The sequence below is a fragment of the Protopterus annectens genome, chromosome 4.part1, assembly GCF_019279795.1.
Source record: "Protopterus annectens isolate FY-2018-M chromosome 4.part1, PAN1.0, whole genome shotgun sequence".
NCBI classification, from domain to species: Eukaryota; Metazoa; Chordata; order Ceratodontiformes; family Protopteridae; genus Protopterus; species Protopterus annectens.
In genome coordinates this window covers 698836860-698860448 of record NC_056734.1, presented here as the reverse complement: position 1 = coordinate 698860448, position 23589 = coordinate 698836860, and the positions used below count along the sequence as shown (strand labels likewise).

Sequence of the window (23589 nt, the reverse complement as noted above, 5' to 3'; positions counted from 1 at the left end):
ATAAAAATCAGGCAGCAACTGAATGTGCCAAAAACCGAAAGAAAGCGTAAAAGGTGAAGGATCAGATGAGAAGGCAAGAAATGTGGAAAATGCATAACTATAGTTGCAAGTATAGAAAACTCTTGGAAAAACCCCATGTTGATCAGGATCGAATACAGGAATGGTTAAGGAGAGGCGAATTCAAACCAAAAGATGAAAGGTTAATATTGGCAGCCCAAGATACACGTTGGTTTACAAAGTCCATTGAACATGTGGGAGAAACAGACAAATGTAGGTTTTGTAAAAGAGAATTGGAAAGAGTCATGCACCTTGTTGCTGGCTGTGATATACTAATAGCAGAAGGACTGTATACTGAAAGGCATAATAATGTGGCAAGACTGTTGCACTGGGGATTGTGCAAATATTATAATATTGAACTAGCTGAAAAACACTGGAAACATGAGCTACAAAGCATCATATTAAATGAAGTGTACATCACATGAGATCACCCATTACCAACTGTTCGAAAGACAGATGTGAGAAAACCAGATGATATGGTCCATGAAAAGAAGACAAAAGTAGCATTGCTCATTGAAATTGCTATACCCAGTGACTACAGTGTCTTCTGTACAGAGTCACAAAGTCATAAAATATCAATATTTGCAGGCAGAAACGAGAGCAGTGTGGAAGAAAGATACCCAGACAGGAACAATAGTAGTAGGTGCAATGGGTCTTATAAACAGAATCTGTAGTCGTATTTAGATATGTTACCAATGCATGTAACTCCATACGAATTATAGGAGTCATTACTGGTCACATTGCTGGTACTGCAAAAAGCACTTTTGGCTGACATCAAAGATTGAAACAATACTAATTTCATGAACTTTAATTATACTTTGACTTAGGAATGGGGTCCATTCCGGTCATGGTATGAGAAACCCAAAAGAATTGGAGAAATTAAAAGAGGGAATATTATGTTCATAAAATACCAGAAAGTATTTAAGAACTAAGCCAACACGAGACTGGAGAAAGGGGATTTTTGCCAATAGGGATGACTGCATATAGGGGTATAGAAGATAGGTAAAAGAGGCTGGAATATAGTGGAGGAAATTAACAAAGGAACCAACGTATTGGGAGTAAATAACTAGAGTGGCAGATTTTAACTGCTGTTAAAAATGGATAATTAATAGGGCATGTAAACTACTTCATGATAACTATAAGAATCAAACAGAAGAGGTTAAGAAAGACTGGAAAGGCCATTTACAAAGAAACAATTGGAGGACATTTGTATGGATCCCAAATGTTTAACAAAGTCCAGAATGGTTAGACATTTTGCATAGATATTTTTATTCCACAAGCAAACTTCAGAGATTTTTTTTTCTCCTCTGGTAGGTAGCAAATGCTGGTGGTGGGTTGGGAGAGAGTGAGAAATAATTGGGAACATGTTTTTGGGAGTATGAGTTGTCAGATTTTAAAAAGCTCATTACAGAGTATTTTTTCAGAAATGTTGGGGGAGTAAGTGGTTGTAACTAAGGGGATTAATCTTTTGAGATTCAATATAGGATATGAATTGGCTAGACATAATAAAGTCTTATTAAGTGTAATGCTGTTGGCTGCCAAAAAAGCAATTACTAGAAAACTGAACTCAAAATCTAAACCCAACTGTAGCTGAAGTACTGAATATTGTAATACAGATAAAAACTTGAAGTGGGATCTTTAGAAAAGTGGAGGAGCAAACTACATAGAAATAAAATGAATGAAATTTGTCAGAACAGTACATGCAGAATAATGTTCAGGAGGAGTAAGGTTTAAGGAAAGTCAGGAACTGAGCAATTTATATGATGTTGGAATGAATGATAATTGTTAAAATGTATACTTCATGAAAACAATGAGAAGTGTCACTAAGGTTTGTTTCCTTTTCTATTAATCTGTGTTTAGGCATGTCAGTATTGGATTTGTGATTTAATAAAGATGTTTAAAAAATTTGAAATACTGGAAAATACCAGTGTTTGTCGCAGTAGTGCCAACAGCAGTGCCAGTGACTCAACAGGTATCACATTTGCCTTTCATGCAGAGGTCTGAGTATTACATTCCTACTGCAGGTTACTGGATTAATTTTCAAATTATTTGTAGTGTAGTCCAGCCTTAGGGTATGCTGAATTTCTCTGTGTGACATCTTTTGGATGAGACGTTAAACAGAGGCCCTATCTGTTTGAGTTGGTGGTAGTTCAAATGGATGTAAATGTTCCCACTGTACTATTTGAAAAGTGTAGGGGATTGCTTTATTTGCTTATTTCATTATTTACACCTCTTTTCATTAACATTTCCACATTCATAAAACATATTTTGCCATTTATTTTCATTTTTAAACCTTAACATAAAATATACACAGAAAAAAAATATTTCCATGTTCATTTCACGAAAAAAACAACTGATTTTTCTAAGCCAACATCAGCTATTTTTTTAGAATTCTTTATCTACATCATCCTTTCAACAACCATCTTTTTATTTCATCTATCATATTTTTATCATCTCTGTTTTGACTGTACAATAATCCACCACATGTTCTCTCCATAATCTCCAGATTACTACAAATAAAGTTCTGTACTATTTTTCAATTTCACATTTTGCCTTTGACATGTTTTCCATATAATGTCATACCATACCTATTCCTTCCCACTTCTATTCCTGTTTGAAACTTTTGTAAAACATTCATTTTTTTTTTTTTTACATTCTAAAAAAACAATACCTAGGATTCAATAATGCCTACATTAAGTGTACACCATTAAGAGTGAACAGACAACGCAGATGTAACTCACAGCTTCTTCCTCCTAATTTTAGTTTTCCTATTGATATTCTTGCAGCTTTAAATACTGACAGGGATTCATAAAGGTTACCACAAAGTGTAGACTATATGTACACTTAGTGTAATCTTGCTAATTGACTAGAAAGCACAAAGAAATGTGATAAGAATGTTCTTGAATACATAGCATGTACACTTAGTGTAGGCTTTATTGAATCTGGCCCGATGTATTATTGTTTCTTCTTCATTATAGTCATCACATTTTCATTCTTCCAGTACCTTATATTTAATATTGCTTTTAACTAGTAACTTATCCAATAGAATTCTCCATAGGAAATCTGCTTCATAAATATTCTGAAATCCTTTCTTGCTATTCTTTTAGCATTTCTGACATCTTTTAAATCTTTCCAAGAAATTATATTTCTCCATAATATTGGTGTACTGTCTTCTGATCTGATGATGTCATTTTCATTCATTCCTCAGCATGTGGGTTTTGGATGCAACTGTCGGATCTGACTTGGCACTTTACAAGCTTATGATTTGAAGCTTGAGCTCCTACTCTCCTACCCACAATTCCTCATTTCCCCAAATTACCTCAAATCTCATTTGCTGCTCATTGTAGAAGCATCGAGGTTTCGAGCTTGTGAGCTCTGTAGCCAGTTTTCATATCCAAAGGTCCTGTAAGTCGGTCTTTGGGCCTTTACTTATTGTTCTTTCTTCTCCTACCCTGGTTCTTCATAATTTAAAAAAAAAAAGTTTTAGTGTAGTTTTTTCTGTCAGGGTTTATTTATCCATGCTTCTTTTTCCCTTTTTTCTTCTCCTTCTTCTTTGTTTTTTTGAAAAAACAATTTAAAACTAAGCTGTTTATTATGGCTGATAAGCCAGATAAACCATTAGGTTTTAAAAAATGCAATTCCTGTGGGCACATGTTCCTGATGCTCACAAGGAGTGTGTTTACTGTGTAGGCCCAGCACACCTAGACATTACTTCAGTATATATGAGGGGTTTCATCCACGTGCGCTGGCGGATCATTAAAACAAGCTGGTTTTAAAAGGCTTGCTTCTTTCTCCAGTTTCTTCTTTGCCCTCCACTTCAGGGTTTCAAATCCCCACTAAAAACCACAAGGGGGCTCAAGAGCACAGAAAACTTTCCCCGGACAGCTGCTTCTCTTCAACCTCCAAGCTGACAAAAAGGACACCAAAAACCTTGGATCCGAAGCCTACGGATCCGACAATTCCAGGCTCTTCTCCCCCACCCCATGTTCCATTTACTTCCTTGGAGCTGGATGTTTCGGCAGAGATCCTCTTCCTGGGAGATCTCACCAAAAAGTGTGTCCAGGCCAACACCATCCTCGTCGAAGTTTGTTCGAGAATGATGTGGATAAATTGATGAGGCAATTTTTCAAGACACGGATCCAGATGAGGGTTTTGCCAGCTCTGTCCCCCACTGGATCTGTGGACAGACATTGACCCATCTGTCCTGTAGCTGATGCATTCAGCTCTGACCACATCTGGGACAAATGCATCTCAGAGCCGAAGCCTCAACGTTGAGTCCAGGCAAAGTCTTTACAGCTGTCGCTTCCCCTCAGAGCTTCGGTGTTTGATAGTTTGGCTACAACTTCCCCTTCAGAGTGGAGGAGTTCTGAGGCTAGGTAGAAGTCTACTCCAATAGATTCTGCTCCAGAGGGATGCATCTTGGGTTCTTGGAGTCCTTCTGCCTTCAAGGCAGTGGAGAAGGTTCTATCCCATCCCAGCAGACCCCCGGTCCTCACACCATCGGAACTGCTTCTCACCTCCATGGGATCTGTGACTGAGGCCTCACTTCTACCACCAGGACAGCCTGTCCAAGGAAGCCTCCAGTCTCTTCCAGATTTCTCCCAATACCTCTCCGGAGCATCACATTGAGGTGGTTTCTTGGAAAAGAAAGTGTAAAAGGAGACACCTGGAATCTCCCCAGGAATTAATCATGACAGACACTGATTTCGATGAAGGGGAGGGGTCCCCAAGATCTCCACCTGATGATGTCTTCTTTGCAGACATCTTATCAATCCTCATTCAAAAAGATTGTTGGTTTGCCCAAAACCACACCCCTAAGGAAATTGTGTTTTTGGTGGCTTTCAGGTCCAGTCCATATACATCTTGGTTGTCCTCCCTGCAGATGCATTTATTGACCTAGGGCAAGGTAGGAACCAGACTCCTAAATGGGTGGATAGGATACTTAGTGCCCCCCAGACAGATCTCACTGGACCAAAGGTATCCCATAGATGCCATGGGTGTTGCGGCAGTGACCAGAAAAGAGCTGGCTCAGGAAAGCTCCACTGTCCATTCCCTTAACAGAGTCTAGGGCTTTGGACAGGTTTGGCAATAGAATTTACTTTTCTTCCAGTTTTGTTTTGGAAGTGCTGAACTATGTATCTCACTTTATGAGACTACAGAGGGAATTAGGCATGGAACTCTCTAGCTCTGTCCCGGAGTCCATGTCTGATGAGGAACAGAAGGCCTTTAACTCCAGAATGGCCACTCTTCAGTTTCCAACGTGTCCATGAGTTTGATTTTCCCATGCTTCACAGGGCACCTCAAGGGCCGCTGGTTCAGGCATTGCCATTAGGCGTCTTGCCTGGATGCGGCTGTGTGACTTCATGGAACCTTTCAAGGCATCATCCATAAATACACCTTTTGATGATTTGTCATTATTTGGCCCTACAATCAGAGAGACACTCTCCCATAGTGAAAAAGATGGAAAGACCTAGTCTGCCATCGGTGTCTGGTTTTCTACCCCACAAAGAATCTTCTCCAGGAATTAGAGCGGTGGTAAAAAAATTGTGGTTCAAGAAGTATCAGGGTTCTTTTCAGGAAACTCAGGGAGATTTTATATACAGAGGCAGAGAGGGAAACTGTTATAGTGGGAGACACCGCCCTCATGGCAAAAAACGTCCACAGAATCAAGGCTCCCAAGATTTGTTCTCAGACCGACCTTTTCAACACCCCTGAAAGGTGGCCTAACTGTTTTTCTCTGGAGGGAGTCGGGCTGAATTTATCCTTGCACTCAGAAGCCTGGCTAGCCATTACAAACCACTGATGGGGGGCAAAGGATTGTATACAGAGATTACTCCATTCCCTTTTTAAATCTTCCCAAACCAAAAGCTTACCTCCCTGATGTTCTACCCAATCAGAGGGAGGCAGCAGCTTTAGAAGTTTCAAAGCTGCTTCAAACAAGTGTCTTCCAGGAGGTTCCTCCCGACCAAATTGGGTCAGGCATCTACTCAAGATTCTTTTTAGTGCCAAAAAAGACAGGGGACCTAATGCCAATTTTGAATCTGACATCTCTGAACAAATCAGTAAAGAACTAGAAATTCAGGATGTTCATGCTCCGGTCCATTCTACTTCTGCTGAAAATGGATGACTGGATGTTCTCTGTAGATCTGAAGGCTGCATGCTACCATATCAAAATGGACAGACACTCCGGAAGGTATCTTCACTTTAGGTTGGGCACTAGCCATTATCAATTAAGAGTGCTTCCGTTTGGTGTCACCACAGCCTCCAAGGTGTTCACCAAATTCATGGCAGTAGTCGCAGTTCACCTCAGACTGCAAGGATTCCACGTTTCCTTACCTGGACGACTGGCTCCTAACCGCTCCAACCAGGCATCTTCTCAATCCAAGCCAGGGTCTAGCTGCTACAATTAGCATCCACTCTTGGCATAACCATCAACATGAAGAAATTGCAGTTACAACCTGTTCAAACCATAGACTTTATAGGAGTGTGTTTAGACACAACCAAAACTTTGGCCTACCTGACTCCAGACAGGATTTCAAATTTAAGGCTGCATATTAGACAGATTCTGGAAATACCATTTCCTCCAGCAAGCTTAATACCCAGGGCTTTGTATTCAATGGCTGCCACGATAACCCTGTTAGCTGCAGCACGCTTACACACGAGAATCCTACAATGGATGTCATCAACCAAATGGGTGCTACACCAACACCCACTAAACCGTCTGATCAAGCTATCATGTGTGTGCAAAGACTCCCTCCTTTGGTGGCTTCATTCCCAAGAAGTCAGTCAAGAATGCCACTTTGTTATTCCCCCACCAAATGCCACATTCACCATGGATGCGTCCCAACTGGGGGGGGGGGGTATTTTCTTGGTTGGGTTGTCCAAGGTATGTGGACATCACAGGAGACCAAATTGCATATCAACATCTTAGAGAAGAGAGTGGTCCTTCTAGCATTGCAAACACTACACATCTTTCTCCCTCTAGGGACGATTGCGATACAAACAGACAGTAGTTTAGTAGTGTGCTACATTAACAAGCAAGGAGGAACCAGATCTTACCCTCTTGTGTCGGAAAGCAATGAGAGTGTGGCAATGGGTGTTCTCTGCCAACTGCTTCCTAATTGCAATGCACATTCTGGGTGAGTACAACATCCTGGCAGACAGGTTCAGCAGAGTTTTACTGATGCCTCATGAGTGGTCTCTGAATCAGTCAGTAGCAAACATGATCTTTCTCAAATAGGGTCAACCTTGCTGCAAAGTGTTTGTCACCTTTCAATAGCAAATGCAGCAGTTTCTTTGCCTTGATCCCTCCCCAGGGACAGTCACCAAGCGATGCTCTAGTTCATGCTTGACCCCCCAGTCTACTGTATACATTCCCTTCTTTTCTCTTGATTCCTAGATTTCTTCAGAAAGCACACAGATTGAAAAGCAAAGTAATCTTCATTGATCCTTTCTAGTCTCACCAAGTCTGGTTCACCTTCCTTTGGCCTCACCTGATTTGCCAGCTATGGACACTGGAATCACTTCCAGACCTCCTGTCCCATCCCTCTGGGCAGACTCATCCGAATCGTAAAAGCCTTAAACTGACCGCTTGGTTTCTCCAGTTCCAATGATGGCTAGACATTCCAGGCTTTCATCCCCAGTCCAGAAGATTTTGATTTCCTCCCACAAATCATCTATTGGAAAAATCTACAAAAGTAAATAGAAAAGATTCTCCATATGGGCTCAACAAAAACAAATCCTTTTAAGGTTGCTACTGCAGCAGTGTTGGATTTCCTGGCTTCTCTTTTCCAAAATGGAGCCAGCTATTCCACTGTAAAGGTTCAGCTAACAGCCATTTCAGAATTTCATGTCAGAGAAGATTCTTCATCTCTAGCTTCATCAAAACTATCTAAGGCTTTTCTTAAAAGTACCTTTTTACTTTGTCCCTCAGTCTGTCTCATAGGTTGAGGTACAAATGAAAATCACAATATCAGATGAAGAACTTATGAACTCACATAACATTCCATCTGTGATGCCCATTTTCTTTCTTCTTCAAATTCCTTAACCTCCTTCCCTCTGTCCATAACTATGAGAGACCTGATGGATATGCTTATAGGAACCACAGTTCCTGTTTTTGAGCTCCTGAACTTTATTCTATTTCTGTACAGTAAGTAGCTTCCTATATATATATATATATATATATATATATATATATATATGTATGTATATATTTTTCTGCATACAGTTTGTAATTTGTTTGCAGCAAACTTGATTTGAGGTAATTTGAGGGAATATGAGGTATTATGGGACGGAGAGGAAGAGCTCAAGCTTTGAATCTTAAGCTTGTAAACTGGCCGAGTTGGATCCGAAACGTACAGGTTGAGGAAGAATGAAAATGAACAACACAAATGGAAAATTGTGGTAAGTACATAACTTATTTTCGCTCCTTTTCACCTTCCATATTTTTATTTTATTAACATATTCTTTTCCTTCCATCTTTTTGTTTACCACTTCTTTTCCCTCCTTCATATTTCCATTCATCTTCATAACTTACGTATAACATTTTACTCATGATTTGCAACTTTCTTTCACTTTTTATAGTACTCAGAAAAAAAGCATAGATGCTAAATCTACACTACAGGATTTTCTAGACTCAAAGGAGAAGTTTTTTTTTTTGGAATCAAAGGGCCAGAGTTGAGGGAAATGAAGTAACAGATATGATTTAAAAGAAATTAAAGATGTAAGTCTAGTGATGTGATGTAACAAAAGCATTTCATAATGTTAGTCATGTAGCAGTATGGAAGATTCCAGAGACATATGGGATAGGAGAAAAAGTACTAAAAAATGTCCTTATTTTTACTGAATGTCAGTACTGTTTTCACAGGTTGCAGTTTTGATTCCCAAATAAAATTAAAGAATATCTGTAGCATCTTTTTCTCCATTTTAGCTGGAACATGTACACCATCCAGATATGCTTGTTTTCTTATATGTACATATTTAACATATGCATTTTTTTTGTTAAATGATAGATTAAAACTTCTACACCATAATTCTTTTGTTTCTTCCAAGATTATTATCCTCTATTGTATTACATTTTCTTACTGTCCAGATTTTATTCCTAATACACTTATTTCTTTCCCAGTGTAATAGTTTCCACTTATTTTGTTAGTTTCACCAAACCCTTTACTTTTTGTCTTATTTGAGTGTAATACAGCTTTCTTAAATAATTCCTGCACTTATACTAACAATTCACTTCCCTATCTTATTTCTAGCCACAGTCGCTAAATCATCTGTATATGACCAACAAATCAGTGTTATTACTCATTTCTTTCGGTTTGCTTCATTCATTTCACACATGCATGTTTGTCTGTACTGAATGCATACTTAATTGACATCGTTGTTTAGCTCCTCACCTAATTTGTACCTTTTCTCCCATCAATTTATGATAACTTTCACCCAAGATATTTCATAGCATATTTTTATAACATTAACTTTTTTTCTCCTATCTCATATGTTTTTGTAATCTTCCATATTGTTTCATCGCTAACCTGGTGAAGTGCCTTTGTCACATCACACTACTAGTCTTACTTCCTTAATTTCTTTCAAAATTATATCTGTTGTTTAACATTTCCTGCACCTCTCCCTTTGATTCTGAAAACCTCTTCTCTTATAATTTTATCCAAAACCTTCTGTATCATTTGTTTGTATTATTTTCATAAAGATTTTATAATATGCATTTCCCAGTATTATCGGTCTCCCGTTTTTTTATCTCTTTCATCTTTTTCCATATAAACTTAATTACGTCGCTACAAATCCCCTTATCTTTTGTTCCTTTCTCTATCCATTCATTTAAAGTTTTACTGAATATTAATTTCTCATTCAGCTCTTTATAATTTTCATAACTTAATCTTTCTACACCTGGTGCTGATTTTTCTCCTTTTTTTATTATTTCTTTCACTTCTCTCAGATTAATTCAGATATTTTTGGGAATCTAGACTTCTTCTTTTACTGTTTCCACATTCAGCCCACAAATAATTTCACAATTTCCATTATTTCTGTCTGCTTTAATCTAATAATCCCCTTCTTCGTCAAGCAATTGCTTTCATTCTTTCTTCTCTTATTTGTATGTCTTTTCACAAAAATGATGAGACTTCATATCTTTTCTCTGTTTTTATAAAGCAATCTTTCTGTTTATCTGATTGTGCCACCATATTGCTCTGTTTCTTTTTCTTGTCTTTTTATGATTCAGTTATGCACTCTTCTATTTCTGTACTTCACTTTTTTTCCTACAATCAAAAATATTTATTTTAATTTTCTTTATAAGCACTCCACCAGTCTGTCCAGTTTTTGTAATATACTGCCATTATCATATGTCATTCCCATAAATCCTTTTCATCTCATCTGTTTTAGCAGTTTCTGCAGTAAATATTTTTATTAATTTCCCTTCTTGTATTACTTTTCTGTCATCTCGTGCTCTTGCTCATGCCACTCTATGATCTAAAAATGCAGATATTTCTACCTTACATGTTACTTATTTCATATATTTTGAATAGACTGCCTAATGTATTTCAGTTATCAGTACCCCCTTTAATATCTCCAGTCTCTATTTTTTTTCCTGTTTTCAACCCTACATGTCTTATAACTTCTTTTATTACTTTAATATCTTGTGTTATATTTCCCCTCTCCTTTTTTTCCAACAAACATCTTTATTAAAGTATCACATGATATAGGCAGTCTTACATTTACGTAAATGAAAAACAAACAAAATGACCCCACTTTTTAGTTGCAAATGTTATATACATCAGGGACACTTTTGAAACAACTGTGGTTGCAAATAATATGCATCACTTATAATCTATCCAGTCATTGTCAGTTAAGTATTATATGGTTCATTCAAATCCTGCCTCTTAAACCTCATTACTTCTCTGCATATATTTCCCCTCTCCTTTTCTCAAATTATCTTTAAAATTTCCTACCATAGTAATCAACATAGTTCATAGGACTAAGTTTTTAAGAACTTTTTCCTCATTAACAAAAAAAACAAAACAAAAAACTTTTTCCTCTTAAAAACACTTTTTTCCGATCCGTCATATTTGTGTATGCAGAAAGTACAATTATCCTTACACATCTTTCCCTTTTCCTTACATCACATACAACTAGTTTTCCAGGTACTACTATCATCACATCCAGTATTCTTCTCTTGACTTAAAAAAAATGCCTCTTCCTGAAAATTTATCACTTCACACTTTTCATCTAATCTTTATACCCCATTATGCCTTAATTGTTTTCCTTTTTTCTTCCTTGACATGTCTGTTATCTAGCACACATGTAACATCCATACTTATTTTTACATCGTTTAGTTACTAACATAACTCTAATGTTGAATGCTGTTTACATTTAGTGCCAAAATTCAGAAGTCATCCCTCTCATTTTTTTGTATCTTTCTTGTTTCCATTTTTTTCCTTCTCTGCTTCCTCCCCACAGGTGATTTAACATTAGTTTCTTGTTCTTGTCTCATTTCCTAGTGCTGTACATCTTGTACTGTAGTACATTCTGTTTGTAAAACATTTCCTTTGTCATTCCCATCACTGTTCCCTGTGTTAGGTATGTTTTCTTCTTCAGTTATCCCCACATAACACTTTCTTCACCAGTATCTTCAGTTACATTGTCCTCATATTCTTTCTCCTCTTCTTCTAACTTTTCCTTTCATTGCCTAGTGAAGGACAAGCAAACCAAAAATGTCCAGATTCACTGCATTTTCTACAGTTTGGCCTAAAGTTTGTTTTAGTATGTCTTCTTTTTTTACACAGTCTTGAACCAAGTGCTTCTCATATCCACAAAAAAAAAGTTTGAGGTTGACCCCACTACCACAAGCAGATCTAGAGTGGGTTTTACAGGTGCTTCAGTTCCCCCTTCAGTGCTTATCTTAAGAAGTAATTAGCCAACAAATCGTAAAATAGCTTTGAATCAGAGTTTTGCGTATTACAGTTTCATCTATAAACTGTACATTCAGGCAAGATCGTTTATCATTGTTGACATTTTACATTGTAAAAGCAGGCCATCTGGAGATGTGAAATATTACCATTAGGGCAATTAACAGGTAATCATTTGAAGATTTTGTGCTTTGCATCTCAGCTGAAGAATTCTGAAAAGTAGTCTGAGTCTCCCATTTGTAACAATAAATACAATCTTCAAGGGTTAATTTTGTTTCAGCTAGTAAAAGTATGTTGTGACTCCAAGACATTAGTACTGTTATATATATATATATATATATATATATATATATATATATATATATATATATACACACACACACACACACACACACACACACACACACACACACACACACATACAGACACACACACACACACACCAAATAACTGGACCAAAAAAAGTTACACATTAAATAGTATGTTAGGTCTGTTACTTTCATGTCTATCTGATGTCATATTTATTGGTATCGGCACATCTACATAATGTATGAATTCAGTAAATACATAATTTATGTAAAATCAATGAAATTATATTTTATTGGTTGGTAGTGTTAATTCATAGTTGTTTATACCAGCTGTCGTTTATTATTGTTTTAACATGAAGACATATCTGAAGGAAATAAATGCACATCATCATCAATCACCTTTTTGTACATGGGGTTGGGTTGTGATATTAACTGCTGCCATCTCTCTCGATTCAGTGCCACTGACTGTCTCAGGTCTTCTGTCACACAACCCATCCATCCATGTCTTTGCTAGATGCCTTGTTTCATTTTGCCTGCTTCCTGACTTGCCTCAAATCATCTCCTCCATATTGTCTTTTACTTTTCTGCACGTGCCCAAACCAACATAATCTGTTCTCTTTGACCCTCTCTACAGTTGGAGCTACTTTTGGCTTTGGTGTGTTGTTCTCGTGTCTTCATGTGTCTCACAGTGTGTGCATCGTACTACACATCTCATGCACTTTATCTCTGTCACCTTTAGCTTCCTCAGTTGCTCTGCTTTTACTGCCCAGGTTTCTGTACCGTGCACCACTGTTTTGTACACTACTTTTCACCTTCTTTGGCATTTTTTGCCATATACTATCCCTGACACTTTTTGCACATTTGTATATAAAACTGATGGGCCATGTAACAACTTGAAGTGCACCTCTGACACATTTGTATCTTCCAATTTAAAATTGCAGTAAACAGAATGACTTCATATAAAAATGAGCAAACTAAAATGTGCCCCTCCAACTTCCATAAATCCCAGCCTTAAAACTCTTGACACATGTGATCAGGCCTCATGCTTATGTTCACTGGGCACAGTAAGGTGGCAAAACTGACTGGAATCTGTATTTGGTTTATACCAAACTGTTCATCATGGAAAAAAGCCACTGATTTATGTTTACTTAAATAATGAAGATTTATTTTCATTAGCTGAAATTCCATGTTATGCTTATGTATGTTACTCTCGGTTTCCGGTCAGCACTCTTATTCTCTTTGTAATTTTTGTAGTTTATTCAAACAGCTCAAAAGCTAATTTGTGTGTCTGTATGAGATTAAAACCAAATTTCAAAACAGAATGCGAAGTCAAGAAAACTGGCAGGAGAAATTCATGTTTTGTTGAAAGAGGAACCTAGACTAAGGTGTCAGATTCTATGAATCCCTTTGTTTTTGTATTTGGTACTAATTTTAGAGGATTTTGGTGGAAAATGGAAAAACAGTGGCTTTGAATACAAAGTCACAAAAAACAGTGGCATAGCTACACTGGGGCAAAAGGATCAGATCTTGATCAGTAATGCATTACAAGCTTTTAAAAGCCGGTATTGTATTTATGGTGAAACCGGAGTGCTGTAGCACTCCGTGTGTGGTCTGAACTTTAGCAACTGCTTGCTACAGTTTAAAATGGACATGATATTATCAGTTAAGTTTGTCTTACCTGTTATTCACTTTTTTCCATAAGAAACTCCTGTCAGGTGTAGTTTCGCAGTGTGCACTGTCAATAAGTTATTAGTTTTTCACAAATTTCCTTTCTCTCTGTGTTGGAGCAATTGTGTAATTAGTAAATATAAGTTCAGGGTATCTGAGGGCTTGTCCTCCATAGAGGTCTTTATGCCCCTGCAAAAAATGTGAATATTAAAGTTTTTCTTTAAGTTAAATTCCTGACCAGTTGTGCTTGGCACGTTAGTTCCTACAAATGTCTAACCTTATGCTCGCAACGTATATTTGTGGATAACTTGCCCAGAAATAGGTTTGCACATTTAGAAACTGTTATAGCTGTAGGGGGCAGCATTTGAAAATGATTAATACATTTGCAGGGAAAACACTGAGGTATAGCTAGCTATTCTTGCACCCAGTGCCATTCCCCGATCTGTCACCCCCCCACACCTTTAAGTTGAAGATCAAAAGAAAAAAGATCCTGTTTCTGTCCATATCTCCTTTTAAACTATAGCAGACTGTTTGCTGCATTTGTCATTACTGTTATGTACTGAAGATTGATCTCCTAACATTTTTCATATGTATTAACTCATTCCCTCGCGTACAGCTTTTTTGAGTGTGTACCTTTAACTCCCTGTGGGCGTGGTTTGGGCCTTAAAAAAATGAAGTTATCACATTACAATTCTAATAAATACTCATCAACAGAGGTCAAATATCAATACAATTATGTGTACCATCATATATGATTCAAGATAACATATTTGGTAACTTTTATGTAGCATGGTTTTGGAATTATTAATTCAAATATGAACAATCAAAATTTGACGCCTAGAGGCACAGTAGGAGGTAACTGCAGTGAGTTAACTGCCTCCTTCACCCCACCGTAGCTGTCTCTCTCTCTCTCTTTTCTTGATGTAAGGTGTACTGGGACAGCAATATGATGCTGTGCACATAAATTTGAATGTTCTGACTTAATTCCTGCTTTTTATCAATCAGTCTTTAAAAATCAGTAATGTATTATAATCATTTGATCACCAGAAAATTAGGAGGTTGCAGTAGCTAAAAAAAATTCAGTAATAAAATGAGGCCAAAAGTACAAAACAATGGCAGAAAAAACTTCTTTAGCTGCTAAAGGTCTTCCCAGGTGCAAACAAGTGAGAAAAAAACAAAAAAATATTCCTGAGTTGACCACCACTGAACTGAAGAAGGCCTGAATAGGTTGAAAGTGCTTTTCTTCTTTTTTACCCTTTGGTTTTAAATGAAGTTTTATGTTTAAATAAAGCCTAAAGATTTAAATTTTCAACATTAAGGTTTCAACTCTATCTTCTAGCTCCGTGGTGGTCAACTCAGGAATATTTTCTGTTTTTTTCTCAAAAGTACAAAACAGGTTACTGGGTATAAGGTGCGATGTGCTAGAAATAACAGATAGTCAGTTTTGTGGTATGTAGGCAGCAGAAGAAAAATGCATCTGATGTTTATACAAATAAAATCAGTAAACATGAACTGCCAATGGGGGTACATTATCTATCTGGGTTTTATGGAGGTTGAATAGGGGAGAGAAATCTCATTACTCGTATTCTTGACAGAAAGGAAGAGTTATTTTCTTGGCCTTTAGGAGGGGGACATAAAAAGGCGAATCACAGCAGTCAGTTTGTGATATATTATTTTATTTATTTTTTTATTTTACATTTGTTGACTGGGATAGTCCAACTGGATGTATGTCCATTTTCAGTGGAGGCCCGGAGAGAAAAGCTCCACATTAAGACAATTTACAAGACAGAAATCTTGACCATATACAATACAGATAATGTCAGACAGGTAAAACATTTCAAATACAGGAACATTTATATAGTACTGTTATAGTAACATACCAACATACCCGACTAAAAAGTTAAAAATTTTGAGTAAAAGGATTAATAAAACTTTTTTTTTTTTTTTTTTTTTTTTTTAGGGTAACATTGTTTATAAATTTTACCAAACCTTAGGAGGTGAGCTACTACAGTAAGAATTAATAGAGAATATCAGAGCACCTGAAATAGCATGTTAAAGATAGATAGTAAAGAATGGTCCTGCTAGGGGAGAAAGTGTCAGTCAGGATTTGTGCATGGGCAAAGCCATTGGGCTTTAAGGAAGATTCTTAATTGTTTCTTGAAAAGTGGGGTAGAAGAAAGGGCTGTTAGTTCAGTTGGAAGAGTGTACCAAGAGTTACCAATAGAGTTTGAGAACAAGCTATCTCCAGATTTGTTGTTGGACTTTAGGGTAGCTACTAATGCTTTATTAGCTGATCGAAGGGTTGTTAGATTTTGTATGGGTAGAGAGTATGGGTGTATCTGTGGGATGGTGTAAGATCTTGTGTATAGTAGTAAGTTGCTGGAAAAGAATCTAGCTTTGCAATTCCAGCCATCCTAGCAATTTAAGATTTTGGCAGTGGTGGGTTTGTAAATGGGCACCAGTGGCAAATCTAGCTATGTTATTATAGGCTGTTATCAACTTATGAAGATTATTTTTGGATAAGTTGGTATAGATTGGGGATGCATAGAGAAGGGTAGAGATTGAGTTCGGGCAATACCAGTCCTAGCTAGAGGTGTGAGATAGGGTTTAAATCTGTAGAGGAAACCATGTTTTTTATTAACTGATTCAGTGGTTAAGTTGATGTGTGTCGAAGTTTAGATTATGATCAATTGTTACACCTAAAAGTTTGTGTATGTCACAATCCCAGCAATAACTTCCAAAGATCCTCACCTCTAAGGCTTAAGTGAGATAAAAGTTAAAAACACAAGGATGAGGAACCACCACGATGATGCTGCAAAAGGATTCTTCTTTATTAATACAAAAAGGAAGATGAGCGCTTTCTCGTACACACTGTACGCTTCTTCAGATCTAATTTACATTGAATATAGCAAGGCTTATATAGTGCTACTAATCAGTAAAAACACCAAACCTATTATCTAATTAATCAATCAGTATCTATAACAGAGGTATAGGATTAACTAATCATCACAGATAAAATCACAAATAAATAGTTGCTCACTATGGCAACTGAAGCACTTGCTTATTGCCGCAAAGTTGCAGCTTTATATATAAACTAAAATTAAAAAACTTTTATAACATTTAAAACCAATTATGGTGATAAATTTAGAAAACTCAGCAGATATATAAGCTGTATATATGCAACACATGCCATTTTAAAAAAATTTTTGATATCGTGAAAGTGATTTATACATGGTATTAAATAAATAATCCTAAAAACTCTCCATTGCTCTGATGTTATATTCTGGTGAGCAATCGATATCATGTGCAGAATAAACAGAAACAGAATCATAAAGTCACCATGAATCAGCTGTCGCTGTTAATAGCCTGTGCCGCTGTGAGAAGCATAGTTCATCATATCCAGAAAAATAGTAAAACTTATAATGTCGCTATAAAATATTAAGTTAACAATTGCAATCAGAAATGATTAGAATTGTGCATCTACTTATACATACATAGTAGAGTCAATGTTCTCCGGCTTAAAACAAAAGCCGTACAGGAAAACTACCTAAAGAAAACGGACCGTAAAAATAACAATAAATAGAGAACAGAGTCAGTAAAATAAAAATGTCAAAATGATGTAACTTTTAGGGCAATAAATGATGCCGGTATAATGGATTTGAGTTAATCTACCTAGACAACGAGCCCTATTCTAGCTGTTTATATGGTCTTATTAGCCAAAATATAATGTATAAATATTTGTACATATATAATATAAATATGAAAAAACATATAAAAACCTATTGAAAACCCAGTTAGCTTATATTGCACAAACGTCCTAGTTTAACAAATGGATGACCATTTTTAGAAATTTTTGATTAAAAGATGTAAAAATATATAGAGCACATATCTAATGAAGTACTCATAAAGTGCATTTCGTTGTATGTAGGAAGAAATATATATGTAATAGCATAGATGGGCATATTACAAAATCATTAAATTTAATGAATATAATAAATATTTATCACTAATCATATAACATAAAAGTAGAAATAAAGATTATTGTTATTTGCATTCATATTTATGTTATAATTAATTACAAAGACATTTTGGCAGTGGTGGGTTTGTAAATGGGCACCAGTGGCAAATCTAGCTATGTTATTATAGGCTGTTATCAACTTATGAAGATTATTTTTGGATAAGTTGGTATAGATTGGGGATGCATAGAGAAGGGTAGAGATTGAGTTCGGGCAATACCAGTCCTAGCTAGAGGTGTGAGATAGGGTTTAAATCTGTAGAGGAAACCATGTTTTTTATTAACTGATTCAGTGGTTAGGTTGATGTGTGTCGAAGTTTAGATTATGATCAATTGTTACACCTAAAAGTTTGGTGGTTGTGTCCGGAGTTATTACAGTACCATTACTAGATGTAATTGTGAAGTTGATAGCAGGAGACTTCTGAGTGGGAGAGAATAGTACCAATTTGTTTTTTTGGGGGATAAGTATGAGACAGCGTTGATGGAACCAGTTTTCAACTAAGGTAAATACTGCTTGGGTACTTGAATGAAGTCCAGCAGGCGAGGAGGCTGAACATATTAATGTTGTGTTGTCGGCATATTGTATGCAGGTGGTTTGTGGAAGGGAGATTTTCAGATCATTTATGGAAATAGTGAAGAGGAGGGGTCCCAGAATAGAGCCTTGTGGGACTCCAAGAGTTATAGGGAGAAGAGTAGATAGTTTATTTTCTCAGAGGACTGCTTGTTGTCTATTTCCTAGATAGGACTTGAACCAATTAACTGTCTGGGTATCTAGTGAAAGTGATTTGAGTGAGTTTACCATATCAAATGCTTTTGAGGGGTCAATAAAGAGGGCTGAGGACAGTAAGCTGTTACAATTTTTATTAATGCAGTCAGAAAAGGATAGTAGAGCAGTTGTAGTACTATGGAAAGGCCTAAAACCATGCTGGCAGTCAACTAGCAGGTGGTTTTGGAGAAGATGATCAGGTAGCTGACGGTGAATACATCTCTTCATAATTTTTGCTAAGGGGGAATGTAGGGCTATGGGGCGGAAGTTTGAGAGTTCATTTGAGTTCCCACCCTTGTGCAGTGGGATAATATATGAGACTTTCCAGAGGGATGGAATGGAAGTTTCTGTAATGGTTCTGTTAATTAAGATGGAAACAGGGTAGGCAAGCACTCCATCTGCCATTTGAAGGTATTCAGCTGGGAGGAGGTCAGCTGATGGAGTGCATGGTTTAAGCTTAAGAAGTAGGGAGTGTATGAGAGATGTTGAGACAGGCTGCAGTTGTAATACTTGGGGTAGGGTGGTTGGCAAGGATGAGTCAGTGGTGGTAACAGGTGGTAAAGTATTTGCTAAAGATTGAACAGTTTCTGGAAAAGATTTGTTAAAAATATCAGCAATTTGGTTGGGAGAATTATGAGTCAAGTTAGAGGGGGTAGGTGTTTTGGCTTGTCCAGGATGGAGTAATTTATTTAATCTTGACCAGAATTTTTGTGGGTTTAGATGCTTGTTGGAATTTAAGGTAATAGTTTTTGGTTGATGTAATTTCTGTGAAGTTAATTAGAACTGTACAATTGCTTTGCAGGAACAATGTACAAAGCACACTGTACAGGTTTATTTTCATCTCATATTTTAGTGCAGTTTAACTTATTATGATGGGATCATTTTTATTTAACACAGTGTTGTCTGACAGTTAGATATTTAAGCCTGTTTTTTCAGTTTAGGCACATAAATATGTCTAAGTACAACCAATTTGCATGCTAGATTTTGAGGTTCACCATGGGTTGAAGTTCACCATCGGAGGAGTCTGTCTGCATTTAACTGCATGTGACGTACAGGTTTGCAGAGTCAGACTGGGAGGTTCAAGTGGCTGTGAACCAAACTTGGGAAACGTAGAGTAAAGCACCGCCCATGTTCTAAACTTATAGGTTTTGATACCAACCTAGAATGAAACAAAGGTAAAGGGTCTGTTACAATTTGCAAGAAAGCAGCTTTTGCTCAGCATTTATTGAAGAATGGAAATAATAACAGCTCAGCGACAGCAGCAGTACATATGATGGCACTAGCTAGATTCTGCATTAATGGCCTCTTATTCATAAATTGTCAGGTCACTCTTGTTTCCCCATCAGTATGACTGTTGGGGTCACTACTGAATACCTTATTTTTCCCAATTTCCTGTTCACAGTTTAACATTTGAAATGTACTGCATTTTCCCTCATGCACATCCATTGTTACCCATATTAAACACCCCCTGTCCAAACATTTCTTTTATCTTACAACTTTTAAGCTTATGCACTTTATTACATTCAGACAGAAAGTCTTTAACTCAAAGTACTCTGTCAAATGTTCTGAGACAGTCAGCGGTGGTGCAGCGGTAGCGTTGTTGCCTCACAGCAGGAGGTTCTCCCGTTCGATTCTCGGCTGGAGTGCGGGGAGTGCCTTCTATGTGGAGTCTGCATGTCCTCCCGGCGGTTTGGTGGGCGTTCGAAAGACATGCGTAAATGGGCGTGCCTTCGCTGAAAGTTGAATGCCGAGCTGGCACCTCGGCATTCGTGTAAATCTACTGCCAATCATTAGCAGACCAGAGTTCCGCTGTGGCGACCCCGAACCGGGAAAAGCCAAAAGACAACAACAACTCTGTCAAATGTTCTGAACTTTACGTTTATTATCTTCCTTAACTGCAGTCTCAGTTCTGAACAGTGTACGTATTCCATGGTGTAAATGAGCTCTTTCTCCACTTCATTCATACATTTTTCAATGAAAGTAAAAGTTTCAAAAGTAACTTCACAAAAGTCTCCTCTCCCATTGGTATTAATGGCCTTGTGTCCTAAACTTTAAACCCAAAGGTAAAATAAAACTCTCCATAACTTCATACTTGTTAATAATGTGAATGTTCTTTGTTTTGATTCTTACTTTTTTGCTTTTGTTGTCATTGCACTAACCCTTGTGTCTTTTCAGCTTCAGTCATAGCATATTTATCTTTGTTTACCATTTCTGCATGTGTATTTTTCTACAGCTCACAACAATACCATGTTGTACAGGGACATAGCTTGAAACCAGGTACTCCACTGGCCAAGCATATACCCAAACTGCTGTCAAAGTCTTTTGGTAATCTAGCTCCTTTTCCTGATTCATCTGACAGCACCTTCTCTGTTACTTCTTACAGCACAATATCCACCACAGTACTGTAGCTTACTTCCTCATCAGGCTCATTTCAGTCTATCATCTCCAGCAGCACAGGAGTTTCCAGACCTCCATCCTCCCAACTGTGTAACAGTAATCTCTTCACTTAAAGAGTCTGTCTGTGACTTTTCAGTATTCTACAACACTCTACTGCTTTCTCCTTTCTTTCTTCATCTTACAATTCTCTGCTCAGAAAGAGTAGGGGAAGTTCCCCGGTGTCCTGACCAAATTTTCTCTACAGTATAAATACCATCTTTGGTCTCCCCTGAAAGGAACCTACTTGCCTATTGAGACTAATCCAGTCAGCAAAAGACAGATAAATAAATAAAAATATACTTTTATTTTCTTACAAAATTAGTTTGTATAGGTACACGGTCCGATATTACCAGATGTGTTTTCTTGGTCCTGTTTTATTTGCTGTACATCTTTAAGCCCAATCACGGGCATATATTTCATGAAGCATCTGCCCTGTTCTTGTATTATAAGACATCTTGGCAATCTAGTGATGACCTTCTTTCCTGTATAATTTTATTCTCTTGCTACCACCATACATCCTTGATAAAAGACAATAACCTCTCCCATAATATTCATTATGTCTTGTTTAACTGCTTATAGTGGAATATAGTAAAACCAGTGTCCTCTTTGCACCCTGCCAACAACTTCACCACATTGTAAATCTTACCTGCCTGTCATTCATTTATTCTTCAGTCTTTAGTGCTATGCCCATTTTAAGTAATATTGAGGCCCTTTTCTTTTACTCTCCTTCTGTTTCAACAAATAAACCCACCTTCCTACTTTTATTTACAAAACTTCCATGTTCTTTGTGGTTCAGGCAGTTTTCCTGTAACATTGCTATATGTGTATTACTACTGTAAATATTCATCAGTACCTTCATTTTTTTCCATTTGCAGTCCCATTAATATTCTAAACATGTAAGTCAAATTGCGCCACAGCAAAGCTTATATTTTATTTTACCTAACTTCTGTGAATCTGGAATAGAGCATTGCAACTCAGCCTGCATCTTTCAGCATTTCATACTCCAGGTTTACAAATTCATATAGTGCATGCCTTAAACAGGAACATAACACTAACACTTAAATAGAAACTCTGGACCTGCACATTTTTCAAGACATTGTCCAGAGATTGGACCTTCTGTAGCTGACTGCTACACATCACAATGATCAGGTCCAAAGCTTTTGTGCTGTCATTAATGATGTATGCTATCCTTCCATTTTCTCTAATTTAGAAGGCACTTCTCAAACAAAACAAGACATGGCCAGTGTAATCCTAATTGTTCCCTGTTTTCCAAGGCAACCATTTTTTGTTCTAAAGCCTGATTGCTATTCCACCATGGCTATTATTTTTGCACAAGTTTTCTGCTACTACAATAATAGGTCAGAATATTACATGCTAGTCTCAAATCCCTGAACCTGTCAGCCTGGAAAATAGAATTTTGATTCATAACAGCATCTCCTTTTCTACTCTTAAAGTAAGACTTTATACCAAATGAAAGTTTTAACATTCAAAGTTGAAATTGATTTGTTTCTTGAACAGTGTCACCAGGTCTGGAACCTTTAGATTGTTCAATCTCAAAGTTATTACACTATGGAGATCATTTATTTTGTTCCAGACTAACACACTATGCACTATTAAAGTCTGTGTATCAGTGATATCTGCTTGTCTACTAACTTTTCCTCAAATTACGTCACAGCCTTCCTTAAATGAGCTATGCACTTAAGAGCTCCAAAATAAAAAAAATATATATTTTCCATGGAATTTGAAGTTTATTCTAATTTTATATTTATTTACAGGGAAAGTGTGGCTGGACAAGCTGTCCTTTTTCAGCAGATGCCCAGGGAGAAAAGCTCCACAAATAAATGTAGCATAGATGGTTACAATGGAGAATAAACAGTTTTACAAAATGTACAAACATCACATATATATTTGTGTACATAAACCGTGTGGTAGTATATTAATAATACTGAGTCTATTGGCAGTACAGAGAATAATGTAATAGTGTATTAGTGGTTGTATACAGTCATTTCATATGTGTTAGTATCCCTCCAGCTGCATTCACACACATGACTCCTAAATGTTAGTCAAATATTTTGAGATAGTTTACCAGGGGGGTCGGAAAGATGATGGGACTATATCATAGCCTAAGCTGCTACTGGAGAATAATCATGATATTGCCAATCTTCATTCATTCTTGACGAATGGGACTCTGTTCTGACCCCTCAGAACCAGCTTGGCTGTTATACAGCTCACGCCAGCCAAAAAAACTTTCGAGCTAAGGCTCTACCCATAATGCCCCTCTCTCAATTAGCTCAAATCACGTTTGCCACTTTGATAACAAGACACAGCCAATACTCTCCAGCTAAGTGCTTTAGTTTGATCTATATATCTATATATATATTCCCTTAAAAATTGCTGTACCCTTTTTACCTAATGGTATTCTTT

The 23589-nt window shown here is 37.0% G+C and overlaps 1 protein-coding gene across 1 annotated transcript in view; it reads left to right on the top strand.

Annotated features, from left to right (window-relative positions):
• GFM1 (G elongation factor mitochondrial 1) overlaps positions 1-23589 on the top strand; it is a 1399365-nt gene that overhangs the window by 943097 nt on the left and 432679 nt on the right. The window contains 1 exon segment of the mRNA XM_044070477.1: positions 13761-13772. Within this exon segment, the coding sequence (XP_043926412.1) occupies positions 13761-13772 (12 nt within the window).